Source organism: Diorhabda carinulata, chromosome X (genome assembly GCF_026250575.1).
Source record: "Diorhabda carinulata isolate Delta chromosome X, icDioCari1.1, whole genome shotgun sequence".
NCBI lineage: Eukaryota > Metazoa > Arthropoda > Insecta > Coleoptera > Chrysomelidae > Diorhabda > Diorhabda carinulata.
In genome coordinates, this window is record NC_079472.1 from 3,376,414 (window position 1) to 3,397,680 (window position 21,267).

A 21,267-nucleotide genomic window follows, 5' to 3' on the forward strand; every position below is an offset into this window, starting at 1 on the left:
TCATCTTGATCAGTTTGTTTGTCTTCTAACATTTTTTTGGTATTTTTCGTAATCTTTCCCTCTGATCGAATTTAATTCGTGCTACGCTAAGAATATTTTTTTTATACACACCGTATACGAAATTCCAATATGGAAATAACTGTTCCACACATCCCAAACACTACCGCTTACGTAACGACATCAATTCATTGGCAACTATCAAATTTAGATCATCAGGATTAATCAGGGAGGTACTCTTTAGAATTGAGAATCAACCGCATAAATATTGTCGTAATAATGATTTAAAACAATTGAATATTGATGTTTTTTCTTTAACTTTTGAAGGACCGATTTCTTGGCGTCTACACGGTCCTTCAACTAAACTAAACTGTTATTAATATACCACTTAGACCTCCTTACTGAATGGAGAAACCAAAAATCGTATTAAACCGACTAAAAACCTCATCTATCTCTGGCCTCTCATTCTTCCGCGAAACCGCCGTTAGATATAACTTCCCAGAGGAAGGATCTAACGATACAGCTCCTTCATCAATTGCTTCTTCATCCCGATTTTGTTTCTACCCCCTTTTCCTCTCTTCAGAGCGAAGTTTCCTCAACATCTCAGCGGCGTTCTTGCTCGTTGCTGTCGCTGATAAGCTGACCATCAACGTATTTTCAGGCTTCCCTTCTACTCCTATTTCAGCTTCTCAGGTATGACGAAGCATGCTGAAAATGAAGAATACGTGCACTATGGTTTCTTACTGCACAAGTTGGGCACTCCGGAGAATCCCCATGCTTGAACCTGTGAAGGTATTTTCTGTAGCAACCGTGTCCAAAGATCATCTGGGTCCGTGAGGGCTGCTAAACCAAGTATCCACTCGCGAAATAAGTCGTTGGGTTCATCTTCTCTTAGACGAGAAGATGAACGTCAAGTTTGCCAACAACCTGTGCTGCTTCTATGCCCTAAAGACTTCTTAGCTCAATGCGGTAGATCTGGTTCTCTCTCTGGTGATTACGATGAACTGAAGCGACTTTCATTCCTGGTTTTAGCTTCTGTAATGTATCTAGATTCACCGACGACGACAGAGCTCCTCTTATCTGTTTTGGACCTCCTAAGTTCTGCATATGCCAAGATAAGATGTTCCTTTTTCCAGAGGCTTTTTCGCTCAGGCTTGTTTCTTGATCCGGGGATCGAATAAACGGTTGGGATGTGATGGCCTGCTTCCCCACGTACAGCTCCATCGTTCTGCTGGTTTCAGGCCAATCGTGTCCATCCACCAGAGATCTTTTCGAGGTCTGTATCGAAAGTGACGTTGATCTCTTCTAGGTGCTTAGCTAGAATTACTACGCGACGTCGTATATAATGTTCCACAATAGAGGACCTAGGAATGAGCCTTGAGGTACCCATCCAGTGACTGTTTACTCCTTGGGGCCGTTCTCTGTATCGTATTTGAGAATTCTCTGGGTGAAGCAACATGTCTAGACCTTTCCGAAAGCCGTATTATTGAGTATACGCTCAATAAATGTATGTATGTTGTAACTATCATAGATCGAAACAAGTACCCAGGTACTTAAAGCTTATTTCTTCTTTATTCACATCTTTCGTTTCATTCTAATCGTACTCATTCTATTTCTTGTGAATAAATTTATTATTATATTATTCGAAATAAGTTTTGCATTAAAAATTAGGTTTTATTAGCCTCTCTTGTATATTAATAGACTTAAGTTGTTCATGATATACATAACCTCATAATTTTATTATTCGTACTACTTTCAAACTATCATATATCACAAATTTTATAAAAATATGACATTTTTTCATTGCATAATCAAAAGTATGTCAGGATGTTTTAGTTAATGCGTTGTATGGACACGGTTGAAGTTAGATCCAGTGATTTCAACCAAAAAACTGCGTTTTTCTATACATAACCTCAAAAGTCTATCACGATGTGTCATCCGCGAATCGAATTCGTACTTTTTTATAAAATGACTTAGTATAGGACTCAAAAATAAAAACGAGATAATTTGTACTTATTTTTTCGTATAAATTTGACTTTTGCTATTGGGCGAGTGTCGGCCTGGAATATTTACCGCAAATAGATTTGAGCTATCGGTACCTCCAGGCTTCGGTACTTATTTTTCAGTCAATTATTGGAGTTGAATCGGTTATAGAAACGTGGCCTTGTTTTAATTAAATGGCAATAGACCTGAAATTCTCCAAGTCGGATACGTCCTCCAATTGGGGGTTTAGAATAGTGGGAGGTGCAGATTTTCAACAACCGTTAATTGTTGTCAAGGTAAATGTGTAGTATATCGTGCTAGTAACTGTGAAATTTAAATAACATTTAAATTGTAAGTTTAATTTTTTTTTCAATTAAAAAAATGAATATCTTCTTTTATAAAATCTTAATTACAGAAAACTACTAAAAAAATTGTTAAAATAAAAAAAACTAACTTAAAAGTTTGTATAAAAGTTTTATTAATACATATTTGTAATATAGACAACCAGACATATACGTGTAATGGTTGTTGCCTATGCCTTTTTCAAATAACGTAAGTTGTCATAAAGAAATGTCAATAATATAAAAATATTATTACGAGGGTTATGATATAATTTCGAGATACAAAAAAGGACTTTCATCACCAAATGCACATTACAACTTCACCCCACCTTCAAATTAAACGATTCCACTGCTATCAATTTACACTTGGATGAATCTATCACCTGGTCTATTTTTTTGTTTTCATTCTAGGTTAACGAAGGTAGTTTAGCAGAACAAGCAGGATTGCAAAGGGGTGACATTATAGTGAAAATAAACGAATTATCTACCTCAATTTTGACCCATTCTGAGGTACAACAAGCCATATCTTCTGCAGGATTGACATTTACATTAAGAATAAAAAGGTATAGAATTAATTAGCGACAATAGCTATAAATATGTTGTTTTAAAATAACAATAATTGTTGTAGAGGCGAAAGCATCCCTTCTAATTTACTACATGTAAGTGAAAATATTATAGGAAACTATAAAATGATAACAGATTATTTATTTGTAGGATGAAGGTAAAGAAGTAGAAATTGTCATGAGAGACGTTCAGGTATCCGTCGATGAATCAGTTATCGAAAGGGCTGAAAAAATAGCCGAACAATTAGGAAAAGAAAGTAAGTGCTCGACTTAAATATCGTTTATGTCAATTTACTATATTTCCGTTTCAGTTTTTGAGGAATTCGGGAAACATAAAACAACTAAATCTAACACTAAAGGAAGGTACGTAGAAATATATAATAATTTTTAATCACCTCGAAATCTAATGCTAAAAAATCGAGTCCAAGGATTATATGTTATACTGTTGATCCTGGCATGTATAGTAGTATGAATTTATGAAAATATTGTTTTGTTATTTGTAATTGACAAATGTGCGATATTTCAAACCAACCCCACGATTTTTGGTGTTCTAAAATCGACTTCAGAAATTTTAGTACCTATTATACTTGTTATCCTGGCAAGGATGATGGTATGAACTTATCTAATTATTGTTTTGTAGTCATTAAAAGACTGATGTGATATATTTGAAACCAATCTGAACGTTTTCGGGTGTTCTAAGCTCACCTCCATTAATTTTGGTACTGACTATATTTGTTATCCTGACTAGGATAATAATATATATTTATGAAATTGTCGCATTGGTTTTTTAATGGTCAAGTATCATAAATTCTGACTTGTTGTTATAGCGTAGAAAAAATGGTGTTTTCCAATTCGACTCAAACGTTCTTCAACACCGAAGAAAAATACAAACAGAAAAAATGGTCGACGTTTTTAATGAAGCCCGAAAGACCACCACCGAAACCTAGAAAAACGGTGGAAGAACAAAAACGAACGGTATGTTCAAATGCTTTTCTCGTTATACAAATATAGCAAACAAAAAATGAAATTAATCAGCTACGTTATCGATACAATGTATAAACATATTTTTTTCGAATTTCTTCTTTATTTCACCCTTTTCTCTCTCTTTTTCTTACTGTCTATTTTCCATTGTTACTGTTCCTTTATTATTTTAACCTCTTTCATTTCTATGCGTGTTTGTATATACATTTCTTTCTCTTTTTCTATCTGTCTGTACCAATCTCCGTTTGACATTTCTATTTGACAACTATTACTCTCCTAGTCTCTCATTTTGTACTTTTTTTTCTGTCTTTCTATTTTTCTCTATCTATATCTCTCTCTGTCTTACTCTCCATCTCTTTCTATAAATATCTTTCTTTTTGAATGTCCATTTGTTTCTTTCTCTTTTTATGTCTCTCATATCTCTTTCTACATCTGTTCTATTCTATTTTTCTTTCTGTTTTACTACATTTCTTTCTGTACATCTAACCTCTTTCAATCTCCATTTTGAAATGTCCTTTTTTTGTCTCTTTATATCTGTATTTATTAGCTAACATTTTTAATCACAATTTTTTCTCTCCCATTCTTTATTACTGCCCTCGTTGCCTACTTTTTATCTGTTTTCTTTTTTTTTCTCCCTCTCTCTCTATATATATATATATATATATATATATATATATATATATATATATATATATATATATATATGATGCCTGCTTCTCTTTTTCTCTCTCTATAGATCCTTTTCTATGGAGATGTTGCCCTTTTTTGTTCCTATATTCATGTATTTCTCTTTTTTCTTTGTAACCAATACATTTCTTTCTCTTTATTTCTGTGTCTCTACCTCTTTCTTTTCAAACGTCTCATTATTTCTATTTCTTTTCTGATACGATATATCTCTTTCCATCTGACTTTTTCTCTCTCTGTTTCTTCCGGACTATTTTTCTTTCTATTGTCTTCAATTTTTTTCTGTATGTCTCTCTTTTTGTGTCTCTATCAGTTTATTTTAGTCTGTATCTTTCTTTATCTTTCCATTTATTTATTTCTTTTTCTATCAACATCTTTCTGTGTTTTCTATTCTATCTCTTTAATGAATCCGTTTTCTCCTCGTCTTTCTGTCTATATTTCTTTTTGAATTTCTTTTCATTTCTTTCTCTTTATCTATCCTGTTTTCGAACGGTTTTTCATCTATTGCAATACGTAGCGAACGCTCCACGTTGCTAATTTCATTGTTATATTTTGGCATATTAAGTAAGTCGCTGTGTTCTTTATGATACGATTCCAAATAAGAATGTCTCAAGAATCGCTACTTCGGTTAAATGAATAGATGAAGGATTTAGCAAATGACCACCACTATAGCCCGATTTAAGACCTTAGATTTTTACTTTTGGTTATATCTAAAATTGATTATTCAGCATTGAAATTTTGCATATTTCAATGGAAAATAAAAACTGAGCAAAAAAGTTTTCAACATGTTTTTTTTTCATATTTTTAATTGGAAGCGAAATATAGAGTGCTACTAAATGACATTCCGTATGGTTGAGAGTCTCTGTTATTGGGACAACCGGTACATATAAACGCTAAATTTATTACAAATGAACTACAAAGTAAACATAATTAAAAATTGGGAAATACCATTCATATATTTGGCAAACATATTTATTTATACTATTTTTGATAATTAAAATGTGCAATTCAACAAATTCGAAAACTATTGACCATTCGTGGAATTTATAAAACGATTAACTAAATATGATTTTCGTCACTAGTTTCTTTCATATTGAATTAAACCCTTTTTTTATTTGATAATGCCTATTCACACTTTTGCAAAGTGAACCATCGTTTTTTATATATAAATATAATTCGAATAATTAAGAAATGTTACTATAAAAATCATACATCGTTCTCAACACAAAAAATTTTACGAGGTCATTAGAAATCGTATCATACCTAATAAACCGGTATTTACCCAAACAGATTGTCTGAATATCAAAAAAATATACTCACGTTTTGTAGCAACCTCCTTTTCAACTCTGTAAACAAACTGCCACTACTGAATTGACTGCACGTTCCATCAAAATATTTGTTATCCTGCTTGCGCAAATTGGCAATCAAGCTCACACTACGAGTAAATTTCATTCTCTATATTGGTATATACAGAGTGTACCAATATTACGACTTAGTTAGGTTTGTTGGGTTGTTAATTTAAGGAATATATCCTAAATTTTTAATATTTTACTTGATGAATCGTATTTTTATAAAAAATTAGTTTAAAAAAATTCTCGTGGTACTTTACAATGATTCAAAACATTGTAGATTGTTCTATAATGTTCTAGAACATACAAGAATAGTTGAAAACATTATCGTGATACTTAACAATGTTTCAAAACATCGTAGATTGTTTTATAAGGTTTTAGAATGATGTAGGAATATTCTAAAAACGATATAGAACAAATTAGATCATTTTAAATAGATCTATAATAGTTGAGAACATTATCGTGATAATTTATAATATTTAGAAACATCGTAGATTGTTTTATAAGGTTTTAGAATGTTCTAGAATATACGAGAGTGAGTTGGAATCTTCCAAAAAGTATCTATAACATATTAGAAAATGTTCAATAGATCTAGAATAGTTAAGAACATTCTCGTCATATTCCACAATATTTCAAAATATCGTAGACGGTTTAAGAATGTTCTAGAATATACGAGAGTGAGTTTGAATGTTCTAAAACTGATCTAGAACAAGTTAGACCATTTTCAATAGATCTGGAATAGTTAAGAACATTCTCGTGACACTTTACAATGTTCCAAAACATCGTAGATTGTTTTATAAAGTTTCAGAATGTTCTAGAATATACGAGAGTGAGTTTGAATGTTCTAAAACTGATCTAGAACAAGTTAGACCATTTTCAATAGATCTGGAATAGTTAAGAACATTCTCGTGACACTTTACAATGTTCCAAAACATCGTAGATTGTTTTATAAAGTTTCAGAATGTTCTAGAATATACGAGAGTGAGTTTGAATGTTCTAAAACTGATCTAGAACAAGTTAGACCATTTTCAATAGATCTGGAATAGTTAAGAACATTCTCGTGACACTCTACAATGTTCCAAAACATCGTAGATTGTTTTATAAAGTTTCAGAATGTTCTAGAATATACGAGAGTGAGTTTGAATGTTCTAAAACTGATCTAGAACAAGTTAGACCATTTTCAATAGATCTGGAATAGTTAAGAACATTCTCGTGACACTTTACAATGTTCCAAAACATCGTAGATTGTTTTATAAAGTTTCAGAATGTTCTAGAATATACGAGAGTGAGTTTGAATGTTTTAAAACTGATCTAGAATAAATTAGACCATTTTCAATAGATCTGGAATAGTTAAGAACATTCTCGTGACACTTTACAATGTTCCAAAACATCGTAGATTGTTTTATAAAGTTTCAGAATGTTCTAGAATATACGAGAGTGAGTTTGAATGTTCTAAAACTGATCTAGAACAAGTTAGACCATTTTCAATAGATCTGGAATAGTTAAGAACATTCTCGTGACACTTTACAATGTTCCAAAACATCGTAGATTGTTTTATAAAGTTTCAGAATGTTCTAGAATATACGAGAGTGAGTTTGAATGTTTTAAAACTGATCTAGAATAAATTAGACCATTTTCAATAGATCTGGAATAGTTAAGAACATTCTCGTGACACTTTACAATGTTTCAAAACATCGTAGATTGTTTTATAAAGTTTCAGAATGTTCTAGAATATACGAGAGTGAGTTTGAATGTTCAAAAACTGATCTAGAACAAGTTAGACCATTTTCAATAGATCTGGAATAGTTAAGAATATTCTCGTGACACTTTACAATGTTTCAAAACATCGTAGATTGTTTTATAAAGTTTCAGAATGTTCTAGAATATACGAGAGTGAGTTTGAATGTTCTAAAACTGATCTAGAACAAGTTAGACCATTTTCAATAGATCTGGAATAGTTAAGAACATTCTCGTGACACTTTACAATGTTCCAAAACATCGTAGATTGTTTTATAAAGTTTCAGAATGTTCTAGAATATACGAGAGTGAGTTTGAATGTTCTAAAACTGATCTAGAACAAGTTAGACCATTTTCAATAGATCTGGAATAGTTAAGAACATTCTCGTGACACTTTACAATGTTCCAAAACATCGTAGATTGTTTTATAAAGTTTCAGAATGTTCTAGAATATACGAGAGTGAGTTTGAATGTTTTAAAACTGATCTAGAATAAATTAGACCATTTTCAATAGATCTGGAATAGTTAAGAACATTCTCGTGACACTTTACAATGTTTCAAAACATCGTAGATTGTTTTATAAAGTTTCAGAATGTTCTAGAATATACGAGAGTGAGTTTGAATGTTCAAAAACTGATCTAGAACAAGTTAGACCATTTTCAATAGATCTGGAATAGTTAAGAATATTCTCGTGACACTTTACAATGTTTCAAAACATCGTAGATTGTTTTATAAAGTTTCAGAATGTTCTAGAATATACGAGAGTGAGTTTGAATGTTCTAAAACTGATCTAGAACAAGTTAGACCATTTTCAATAGATCTGGAATAGTTAAGAACATTCTCGTGACACTTTACAATGTTTCAAATCATCGTAGATTGTTCTATAAAGTTTCAGAATATGCGATATTCAGTTGGAATGTATTAGAAAACCTAATTTTTATTAAAAACGTGAACAACAATTATTCTACGTCTCCAACCGCATATTTCTAAAAATTTCGTTTACTTCTTAAATCCAGTTCTAATAGCCAAACCGGAAACCAACCAACCAAACCAGTTTTTGATAAACGCTTTACAAGAGTTACATAACCTAAAATTGTGTTCATTTTCTTAATATATAGAGTGGTCCAATTTGAAATAAGAAATAAAATGAAAGTTTCAGTCCACCTGTATACAAACTAATCGATTACAGAGGCATTATATTATAAAAATTTGTTAGATGAAATATGTGTTCGGTATAATATACAGAGATTCTCATTTAAAAAATCATCTGTAACAGAGAGATGTAACAACACTTGGTATGATTGAATAATTGATGAAAAATATAGAATTTAAAAACATCTGATTATTTTCTCATTTAAATTTTTCGAAATCTATACAGGGTGGTCCGGGATTTGATGTAATAAATAATTCGACACTACTGAAAACCAGGGGCGGCTCATGCCCAATAGTTAACAATCCGTAACTTTTGCAGAGACAACCTGTACAATCTAAATATAGCAGAAAGGAATTTTTCAATCTATTTCTCATCAAAAATGTATTTTAGTGCCTTAGCTGTCAACTTAACAAAAAAAAAATGTTTCGGAGTTCCGGAGTTTACAGAGGATATTTCTTTGAACATCCCGTCCCGGAACATCCTGTATATCAAATTTTCTGACATTTTTATCGTATTTATCAACAAACCTTATATTGATATTTATTTTTGTTAAGGATAATGGATATAAAATTATCATTAAAAAACAATCTAGAAGAAAATCTTTACCGAAAGAGAAGAGGGTGCAATTTGATCAAAACGTCGTAAGTAAACTCATCTAAATCTGTACTGATTCTGACGTCATACACAATACAAACACGTGATTACTATTTTTACTACTTTATCTTGTCATAAAACGGGGTGTGATCGAAAAATAAGATGAACTACTTTACTAGATCTAACCTTTAAAATTTCTAAAGTGTGACGTCCAGATAAATATCGATTTTATCGACTGTATATTCAAGAAATCGTAAAATCCTAACCTAAATTCAATTTTAGCTTGAAATAGAACATGTAGGTGAGGATGATTCATGTTCACCCGAAGTTTCATTAACGCCAGATTTGGATAACTACGAATCGCAACCGGATCCTGATTCTTTGGAAGAAGACTTCAGAGATCAAATAGAAGAAGAGAACTATGAAGAGAAGAATGGAAACGACGGGAAATGCAGTGACAGTAATTCAGAACAATGTAGTGATTGTGAAAATAACGTTGAAGTTGATCCTGAAAATGGTTTTGAACATTTAAGGAGTGAGTACAATTTTTCAAAACCATTTCTAACCGCAAAACATACTTTTTTCAAATCCTTAGGTTTGATCCGAACAATATTGCCAAACTTTGGTCAACTTTTTTCAATTTTGACCAGGTTTCCAGTCGCCTTTCCTCCGAAACATCCTCAAACCATCACCCAGCCTCTGCCGTGTCTTACAGTTAACCTCAAATCCAATTTTTAAATCTTTAGCCCACTACGACCCCTTAATTGTATTCTGATGTTTCAAAAAAGGTTTCTACACTGTCGCCCTTCCAAAAAAGCCTGCTTCAGCTTCAAATCAACATTGTTGTCACTTCTTTTGGTCCAAAATATGAATCCAAGTATCGAAATATCTTTTCCAGGAGATTCTTTGGGGCAACACATAACCTATAAGCCGATTTCGGAAATTATAGTGGATCCTAACTCAGAAAACGCGATGACTTTAGAAGAACAACTCAGAACGGTACAAAAACAATTAGAAGCTTTATCACAACTACCATCTTCGGTGCAGGTAACTCTAGACGCCGTGTCGAAGCAAATAGCACAAATTTTTAACCTCGAAGAAACAGAAAATGAAAACAAAGAACAATATTTCGATGATGAAGAAGAAGAAGAGCGATACATCGATGACGATAAAGGTATTTATAAATCTCTCGTTAAAATAGTACCGCTAAATATTAATTACAGAGTCAACAGAAGCCGCCGAAGCAGAAACAGGAGATGATACAAATTCTATAATCGCAGATGAACTAGAAGAAGATTCTTTAGCCGACAAAGAAATAACAGATTTATCCAAAGAAGAAGATTTAGATGAAATTAATAAGATTCGTGAAGAAGAAGAAGAATTAGAGGCGCGGCGAAAACAACAGGAACGCGAAGAAGAATTAGAAGCACAGAGAAAACAGGAGGAAATATTGGCCAAACAAGAAAAGGTTAGTAACGATAATGATAATCACAATATATTTTGAAAATTTTGTTATTTTACTGGTTTATGTTGAAATTTGTACTAGATTTGGATTCGATTTTCCATATGTAGTACCGCGTTGATTTCAAGGGGTAGTAATGATAATAAAAAGCATGTTTAGGGCATATCACATGCCCTAAAAAGTACCAATACTTGTCCTATGTTTTAAAGAAGGTCATAATATTTTATTTATTCCAGAAAAAAAAAACAAATTTTAAATATATTTTTCTCTAACTATGATTATTTATTTCGTCAGCATTGATCATCAATTTCTATGGTGTATCTCAAGATATGGATTGGAATAAAGGACTGAAAAAGGGAAACCCCAATATCTGCGTCAGTTACAGACCAATAACACTTTCAAACACAACTTACAAAATTCTTAGCACACTCATAAGAACAGCAGGATTTCAGAGCCGGTAGATCAACGACAGGAGGGTCTATAGACCTACACGTGATGTTTGTGGACTTTAAAAAGGCTTTTGATAGTTTCAATAGTAAATGGATAGAGTAGGTAATGAGAAAAATAAAGGAATTAACAAGAAGGATATGCTGATGACCTGGTGCTTATAGCAATGGACAAGTAAAGCCTTAGGAAAACTTATTAGTGCAGTTGATATAAAAAGCCGATTGGAGTTGAATGTTCACCAATTAAAGTACATTCTGGTGGATAAGAGAAGAAAAAATAAAGTTGGAGATCATTCATCATCCAGATCATCATCCAACTAGTGAAACATTTCAAGTATTTGTGTTGGAATTGGAGAATTATAGCGACAAATAGATCGTACTGGAGCTGTGTGAGGTTTCTAAGGAGCAAAGAGCTGATTAAAAATATAAAGAAGAGGAATTAGACCAGTTGTTTCACATGGAGCCGATTCTGTTATGTAACGATGAACATAATTAGACATTCTTAATTATTTGGCACTTCATTTACTCAAATTAAATACAGACCATTGACAAATTTCTTGGTTCCCTCTAAGCAACACTAACATATATAAAAATAGACACCACTTTATGAAAAATATTACCAGTTGTCCATTAATAAGAAGCTAGGCATAAAATATCTAACAACAGAAATCATGTGAACGTTGGAAAGAAGATCTTCGAATGGAATGGAAAGAAAGATATAAAAGAAGATACTGGAACCTATCAAACCAATGGAGGATACCTAGGAAGGTTAATAAACCATGATGGGAAAAAGCGACAGTGATAGAGATTCAAAGTCTTAAATGGTTTGGACATATACGAAGAAAAGATCGAAAAGTCTTGATCAGAAGCTGTAACAGGTTGGAGTGTAAACCAAGAAAAATCGAAAGCGAAGTGATTCATCGTAAAATATGAATCCCCAAAGCCCAAAGATAGGGCGGCTATCATTCGCAATGGATATAATGTCAAAAATTTCATGCTTAGAGTTTTCTTTCGATATTGTAGAAGTCTTTTATTTTGTTTGGGTGATTCGTTCCTATTTTAAGCAGCTGTTGATATACTTATGAGGGTTTATTGATGCTTCTATACCAGTATATTGAAAATTAGGTGCTAGTCGAACTGAATCTCGATTCGTTTTGTCATGCACTCACTCTTCTTAAGCCGGGTTATCACTGCGCGAAACGAGTAACGCCTTAGTACTCACACGAAACTTGTTTCACGAGTTTGTCGGCTCTCGATCGCGGATCAAAGTGTTTCGCTTCCGTAATGTTCACATTCTATACGTGCACTATGTGTTTTCCGCTAAAAATGGTTCAGGCTACACTCGGTGTCATTGTCTCGCACAAACAGTTTCGCGCTAAAAATGGATCAGACTATACTCGCTGTCATTGTCTCGCACAAACAGTTTCGCGCTAAAAATGGATCAGACTACACTCGGTGTCATTGTCTCGCACAAACAGTTTCGCGCTAAAAATGGATCAGACTATACTCGCTGTCATTGTCTCGCACAAACAGTTTCGCGCTAAAAATGGATCAGACTACACTCGGTGTCATTGTCTCGCACAAACAGTTTCGCGCTAAAAATGGATCAGACTACACTCGGTGTCATTGTCTCGCACAAACAGTTTCGCGCTAAAAATGGATCAGACTATACTCGCTGTCATTGTCTCGCACAAACAGTTTCGCGCTAAAAATGGATCAGACTATACTCGCTGTCATTGTCTCGCACAAACAATTTCGCCCGGAAAATGTATCAGGCTACACTCGCTGTCATTGTCTCGCACAAACAGTTTCGCGCTAAAAATGGATCAGACTACACTCGGTGTCATTGTCTCGCATAAACAGTTTCGCGCTAAAAATGGATCAGACTATACTCGCTGTCATTGTCTCGCACAAACAGTTTCGCGCTAAAAATGGATCAGACTACACTCGGTGTCATTGTCTCGCACAAACAGTTTCGCGCTAAAAATGGATCAGACTATACTCGCTGTCATTGTCTCGCACAAACAGTTTCGCGCTAAAAATGGATCAGACTATACTCGCTGCCATTGTCTCGCACAAACAGTTTCGCGCTAAAAATGGATCAGACTACACTCGGTGTCATTGTCTCGCACAAACAGTTTCGCGCTAAAAATGGATCAGACTATACTCGCTGTCATTGTCTTGCACAAACAGTTTCGCGCTAAAAATGGATCAGACTATACTCGCTGTCATTGTCTCGCACAAACAGTTTCGCGCTAAAAATGGATCAGACTATACTCGCTGCCATTGTCTCGCACAAACAGTTTCGCGCTAAAAATGGAACAGACTACACTCGGTGTCATTGTCTCGCACAAACAGTTTCGCGCTAAAAATGGATCAGGCTACACTCGGTGTCATTGTCTCGCACAAACAGTTTCGCGCTAAAAATTGATCAGACTACACTCGGTGTCATTGTCTCGCACAAACAGTTTCGCGCTAAAAATGGTTCAGGCTGCACTCGGTGTCATTGTCTCGCATCAACAGTTCCGCGCAGTGATAACTCGGCTTCAAATCTCTCTCGCTATAGTGTTTGGTTATGGTTCACCACCATAGTTTTTTCTTTTTTTTTTATCTACTAATCCTATTGACTATTTGTTTTTAAATGAGACTCGTTTGGTTGGTCTTTTGTGTGTTTAATAGCGACATATCCATGTGGGATAAATTATATTTCAGTTTTGGCCCTGATATGGAAAATATTTTCTCTGCAGGGTTCGGATTGCGGGGTTCTTCGAGAGAGGATTTCTTTTCGTGTGACATAAACTATAACGCGTGGAACTAATTTTTAAATGAGAATTGTTCGATGAACCAATCAATTAGTTTTGTTACTTGTTTAACTGCGATAAATTAAACATACTTTATACTTTATTCAATATAATTATGTATATAATTATTTTTAATTGTATTACAGTGAACATTAGTACGTGCTGAACAGAAAAGTGATACTAGATACTAGATTGCAATGTTCTTCTTATTTATTTAAACGGTGAAGTGAATTTATACCCACGCAATTTATAAATAAAATAAAATTACTTAATACACATCTAATTTATGTGTATACACGATTTAGTCTACTTTTTACAATATCTATGTATTCACTAAGACATCAAATTATTTACTGACTGTAACTGCTAGACTATCGCTTATTTATATCCAACGACTTTCTAGATAATTCGGATTCTTAGATCTCTGCAATGCCGTAAAAAAATGAAAAAGCTTTCTTAGAAGTTGCCTCCAAAAATATAAAACATAATGTAAACAGTTTATAAAAATATAAAAAGAATTTCCGTCGTATAAAAAAACCAGACGTTCTAGGAAAAAAATACTCAGCGCATCCGCCAAACTTTGTTAACATAATAGAACTGGACCGGCTTCACGGTGTATATGAGTCGGCGAGTTCGTAATAATAATTTATAAGTCAGTCATGGGAAATTTAGATAATATTTTACAATATTAGTTCATGCTTAGCCTCAAAAAAAAAATAGTTTCTCAAAATTGCCTTTATTTTTACGAAAATACGCCATAAAACGTCGATTTATGTTGATTCAGGACAATTTATGTAATTCCAGCTCAATTGGCGTCTACTTTTGACAGATCTTGTCGGCTGAAAATCCATTGAGGTTAATTGTTGAGGCTGAGGTTGTCGCCTTCATGTTGATTGATAATTTCTGATGTCTTATGATGTTTATTGTCGTCGATGGATATCGATGCACTTCAGGTCGATTGACACTTCATATTAATTGATGTTTTCTAATGTCTATTGACGTCGATTGAGGTCGAATTGTATCAATTCTCATATATTCAAGTGAATTGGCTTCTACTTTTGTCAGATATTGTCGATTAATATTCATTGAAACCGATTGGGGTCGATTTTCGTTTCATTTCGTTTAATGTCTTCTGATATCTATTAACGTCGAATCAAGGCGATTCAAGTTTTGTTTATTTTACCTGTGGTCCCGATTGTCGATTTTAATTATTAATTTGTTATAAACGCATATTTACTACACTGGAAAAAATATAGAATCGTTCAAAAGCCTTTAAGCTTACAAATATTACGAATCTGGAATTCCATAATACTTAATCATCTTCAGAGATGAACCAAGTTCTTTATCAAGTTTTGTTTATCTTACTTGTAGTCCCAATTGTCGATTTTGGTTATTTATTTGTTATAAACGCATATCTATTACACTGGAAAAAATATAGAAGCGTCCAAAAGCCTTCAAGTTTACAAATATTACGAATCTGGATTCCCACAATACTTAATCATCTTCAGAGATGAACCAAGTTCTTTATCAAGTTTTGATTATCTTACCTGTAGTCCCAATTGTCCATTTTGGGTTATTTATTTGTTATAAACGCATATTTACTACACTGTAAAAAATATAGGAACGTTCAAAAGCCTTTAAAATTACAAATATTACGAATCTGGATTCCTACAATACTTAATCATCTTCAGAGATGAACCAAGTTCTTTATCAAGTTTTGATTATTTTACCTGTAGTCCCAATTGTCGATTTTGGTTATTTATTCGTTATAAACGCATATTTACTACACTGGAAAAAATATAGAATCGTTCAAAAGCCTTCAAGTTTACAAATATTACGAATCTGGATTCCCACAATACTTAATCATCTTCAGAGATTAACCAAGTTCTTTATCAAGTTTTGTTTATCTTACTTGTAGTCCCAATTGTCGATTTTGGTTATTTATTCGTTATAAACGCATATTTACTACACTGGAAAAAATATAGAATCGTTGAAAAGCCTACAAGTTTACAAATATTACGAATCTGGATTCCCACAATACTTAATCATCTTCAGAGATGAACCAAGTTCTTTATCAAGTTTTGTTTATCTTACTTGTAGTCCCAATTGTCGATTTTGGTTATTTATTCGTTATAAACGCATATTTACTACACTGGAAAAAATATAGAATCGTTCAAAAGCCTTCAAGTTTACAAATATTACGAATCTGGATTCCCACAATACTTAATCATCTTCAGAGATGAACCAAGTTCTTTATCAAGTTTTGATTATCTTACCTATAGTCCCAATTGTCCATTTTGGTTATTTATTCGTTATAAACGCATATTTACTACACTGGAAATAATATAGAAGTATCCAAAAGCCTTTGAGTTGACACATATTATGAATCTAGCTTCATAGAACACTTTATCATCTACACAGATAAACTAAATTGACTGATGTAAAATAAACAGTTTTTCTGAAGGTTGTGATAGTGGCAGTAAACAACGTGTTCAGTATAAATACGTCCAACGATTCTAAAAGGTCCAATTCATATGTTTTTAGAAAAATAAATGCATAAAACTGCTTTAAAGCTTTGACCCACGTCTCTTATGTCCTGATTGATATGCAAATATCACAAATAATCATTTTAGTTTTACCTCGTATAAAATAAATTTATTTTCTACACGTAATTAGGTACATGTTTCAACCTCGAGGAAAAAATAGCTATTGAATTTAATTCAATTGCATCAAGCTCTGTAAACAACACAATTAAAAATTTTTGAAACGTCGCCAATTCTGTACTACATGTTAAAAATACAAATCTAAGGGCCAAAACGTTTAAATTCGTACCCTGACGATGTAGACTTTTAGTTCTTTATTTTTAATAGAATCGGTTTTGGTTGCCTCCAATTAAAAACAAAATCTCTGTAAGTTTTTATGTACCTTTGACATTTTAAGTTAACTTGATTTAACACTTAACTGCCAAGGCAATTTTCACAATTTTATTTAATCGTATTATATAATTAAAATTTCCAATTTAAACACAAAGTTATCACCAAAACGTATAGGAAACGTAGAATGTTTAAAAAAAATATTTCCCAGGTGAATCAAGTAATAAAAAAGTTATTAAAAGAATTATTTCTTAATTGGCAGTCAACGTGTTAACCAGTGTCGTAATCAATTCGAAATTATATACGCAGTAATTGATTGTAGGGTAAATAAACTATTGAATTAATTACCATGTCAAAAATCGTCAGTAACGGATTTATAACCTCACTTTTCCATTTCAAACTATTTTTATTTATTGTTAATATAATGAAATTTTAAGATACAGTTGAAGGTTTATCACGATTCATTTTATATTAGTAATTTGATTGTTAAAATTCTAAAAAACTACCAGGAAATGGAGAAGAAACCAAACTTCAGACCCATAGTTCTTCCCGGTGGTAGAAAATGGATAGATCCCGATGACGTCGTACCAACACGGAAACCCAAAATGTCGGACGAGAAAATAATGGAAAGCATAGAGAGTAGCCTTGAGGTCATATCCGGCAAAAGAAAAGGGTAGGCAAACTTTTTAGGTTAAGTTCATTTATTTGGCATGTTTTCAGGTAAACCAATGGAACAACACCTGGCCATGGTCAGATACAGCCAAACCGTTCTACAGGTATTACTAATTATATTTCGATTTACCTACACGTTTAATTATTTCCGAAAATAAAATTTGAACGCGCGTTTTCGCCAGGTACAATTATTAATAAAACGGAGAATAATTAAGTCGGTATTTATACAGGGTGTTTAAAAATTGACACCCTTCAACAAAAAGTGTATTTAGTGATCGAAACATTTTTCTATCGATAATTATAACGATAATTTTCATTTGCAGGATTAATTTTATGAAATACACGCCGCCTGCGAGGAATTTGGATCACCTACAACGATCCGAGGTGTATCGTCTCATTCACGATAGCGAAAAAACCGCAACGTCCAGAGGAATAGTCGCCAGACCCGAAAAAATATTACCAGAACAGGATTATTACGAGGTATTCAATACTTTTTCTCAGTGTAACTATTTGAAATTGTTCTCTATATTACATTTCACGTTTACTTGATGCTGTTCGAATAAGGTTAAATGTTAAAGGCAAAGTAGAATACACTAAAAAAAGTTTTTCATGTGTACAGTACAACAAAAAATTTGTTTATGTATAATTTAGGTGTAAATTGATATGAAATACAAATTCTTTTCTAATCTCTCATTGATATGTTACAAATGTTGCCATATCAATATTTTTTTATGTGAAATGCTATATCTTTTTGGTATAATATATTTTTTTATAATTAAATAATTATATAATTGAATTTAAACAACAAAACATTAATTTTTCTTAGTGTACTTTAAGTGATATGGCGTCAGATTTACGTTAATATCTTGTTTTGTTCGGTCCATTTGATTTTCAGTAGTTTCAATCATAAACATTTGAAATAAAAACTTTCCTTTTTCTCAGTGTAGCGATTTGAGCTAGATCTTTCTGTTGCATTTTACGTTTACTCGATGCTGTTTGTTGTTAAAAGCATAGTACAATATACTGATAAAAGTTTCGTACGTATACACTGGAATAAAATGTGTTTATGTGTAAAAAAAGTTCATTTTTCTCAGTGTAACGATTTCAGCTTTCTCTACGTTACAGTTTTGGTTCACTTGACACTTTTCGAATAAAGTTGTTAAAGGCACAATAGAATACACCGAAAAAACGTTTTTATTTGTACACTGAAATAAAAAATTTGAGTTATTTAACCGTGAAAAGTTTTGAAATACCCAATTTTTGATGGTTTTTGTTTATTTTTGGACTTTTAATAAGAATACACTATAAAAATATACAATTTATATGAAATTACAAAAAAAAATCAACGACAATACTTTGTCTTCTATATAAAATATATTTTTTTAATTATATAAAGCTTTATACCTGGAATTAAGCTACTCAACATTCATTTTTCTTAGTGTAGCTATTTAAGCTTTGTCTCTTAATGTATTTCATTGTATTTCACGTCTAATCAGACTAGAAGAATAAATCAGTGAGTAGTAACACAGAATCATTTGTTTATCTGTAATACGTATTATATAATCAATTTGTTTTTCAGTGTATTCAATCCCAAACATTTATGTGATTGTAAAATTGAAATAAAACTTTATTTGTCTCAGTGTAGCGATTTGAGCTTGTTCATTTTGTTGCTTTCCACGTTTATCTAAATCATTTCTGTTTGGGAAAAGGCACAATAAAATACACTGAAAAAAGTTTTCTATATATATATATATACACTACAATAAAAAAATTGTTTCTGCGTAATCTATACGTAAAAAGATATGGAATACCCAGTTTTTGTTGTTTTTTTTTCAAATTTTCAATGTGGAATTATAAAAAAATCAACGAAAATACTTGTAGATTGTTTGGGAATAGTCGTTTTGGTTTTCCAGCCGATTTGCAACTATACGTAAAAAGATATTTTGTGCGTGACTCTGCATTTCATTGCTCTGCCTCCAAAATACGTAGACTCCTTCCAATGAAGCCATTTTCTGGAGGTTTTCGTCCCACTTTTCAAGGTATCAGCACTACTCCTTTGAGGTATTGAAGCCTTTTGCTGAAATTGACTAAGACATTCACAAAGTAGATGCTCTGCTGTCTAGTAATGTGCAGTTGTCATCTTTTGCCAAATCTATGGTCTTAATATGGTATTTGATGAAGCAGTGACCTGTCAGTAGACCAACTACTAGTTCATAGCAGGATGCTGGGTAGCTTAGGAGTGTAAGAACACTTACAGCTTCTGATAGATCCTTCACGCACCATTCGTGAAACTTTTGACGTTATTAGTCAAACTGTGAGGCTTGTCTGGGCACTCACAGCTAACGCGTTCTATAGTTTCTTCCTCTTCTAAGTACCACCAGCTTTCTAAATCATCCCATTGTGTGAAAACTGCGTCTTAGATTAACGTATACAGTTAAACTGACCACCAGTTCAATCTCCAGAAGCTTCTTGGACTTTTAAGCTGATTTGATTATGAATCTTTGGATTATACATTTTTCTGGAGGTTTTTGTTCCATTTTTCAATGTATCAGCACTATTCCTTTGAGGTACCGAAGCCTTTTGCTGAAATTGACTAAGACATTCAAAAAGTAGACAATCTGCTATTTCTGTAGACGCAGTTGCCAAATTTATGGTCTCAAGATGAAGCAGTAACATGTCCGTAGACCGACCACCAGTTCAGAGTAGAATAGTAGGCAACCAAGCACTCTGATAGACCCTTCGTGAACCTTTTCACTTCCTTAGGTAAATTGTGAGCCTTGCTCAAGTGTTGAACCGAATCTGGATAATCTCAGATGTCGTGGTCTTTGATTTCTTATTGTTCCATGCACCAACGGCTTTCCAGTTCGTTCATAATACTCATAGTGTCGAAATTGCATTTTAGATAATCACTGACCACCAGTGGACTTTTCGAGAAGCCTTTTGGACCTTGAATCCGAGTCGTTTATAAATCTATGGATTGCTTTGGTTCAAAATATGTCCCTTTTTTTGAAAACTATTTGTTTCCTTATTACTTGATATACTTAATCAAAATACATCGTCTACTCAATTTTTTTATAACAATATATGGTGTTATAATTGAATTAAACGTTCATTTTTCTCAGTGTAACTATTCGAGCTTGTTTTTTAGTGTATTCAATTGTATTTTACTTCACTATTTTGAAACTAATGTTTTTCAAAGTGACTTAGTGACACATATTGTGTGTAGTACCCCGTATTATTCACTTTATTTATTTATTAGAGTTTTAATTTTTCAAATTTATTGTTTTAAATCTTTTTTTGTTTCAGGCTACTAAGTCACAGCAATAAAAAAGTAGAAACTTTGAATTATACTTATTTATAACGATTTATTTTGAATTATACTCGATGTAAGGTTTAATTTATGAATAAAATAATTTTTAAAAATCATTCATATCTTTTTGTATACCCTGAATCCAAAAGAAATCGTCAAATATTAAGAAAATATTCGAGAAAATGATGAAGTAAGTGAAGAATTTAATTCTACCTCCACCGTAGTTTACATATTGCATTTTTTTTCAGTGTAAGCAAAACATAATGTAGCTGATATGTATAAAATGATTATTTATTACATTATCATTGCTTTCCGAAGACC

At 32.6% G+C, this 21,267-nt stretch overlaps 2 protein-coding genes across 4 annotated transcripts in view; one reads left to right on the forward strand and one right to left on the reverse strand.

The window, feature by feature from the left end:
• LOC130901794 (cytochrome P450 4d8-like) overlaps positions 1 to 6,015 on the reverse strand; it is a 23,084-nt gene extending 17,069 nt beyond the window's left edge. The window contains exon 1 of the mRNA XM_057813397.1: positions 5,870 to 6,015. The gene's annotated coding sequence lies outside the window, so the exon portion shown is untranslated. The remainder of the gene's footprint in view (positions 1 to 5,869) is intronic.
• On the forward strand, positions 2,111 to 21,062 carry LOC130901793 (glutamic acid-rich protein-like). Of its 3 annotated transcripts, none has more exons than XM_057813393.1 (13): positions 2,111 to 2,276; positions 2,733 to 2,884; positions 2,950 to 2,980; positions 3,036 to 3,141; positions 3,196 to 3,247; positions 3,712 to 3,859; positions 9,343 to 9,429; positions 9,665 to 9,917; positions 10,281 to 10,556; positions 10,606 to 10,850; positions 17,474 to 17,637; positions 17,960 to 18,116; positions 20,943 to 21,062. In XM_057813393.1, the coding sequence occupies exons 1-13, from the start codon at positions 2,175 to 2,177 to the stop codon at positions 20,961 to 20,963; spliced, it is 1,794 nt and encodes a 597-aa protein (XP_057669376.1). In that variant the 5' UTR covers positions 2,111 to 2,174; the 3' UTR covers positions 20,964 to 21,062. The 3 variants fall into 3 exon arrangements, with proteins under 3 accessions (XP_057669376.1, XP_057669377.1, XP_057669379.1); XM_057813394.1 differs by lacking the exon at positions 17,474 to 17,637 and adding an exon at positions 17,685 to 17,740; XM_057813396.1 differs by having other exon boundaries at positions 2,245 to 2,331.
• The last annotated feature ends 205 nt before the right edge of the window (positions 21,063 to 21,267 follow it).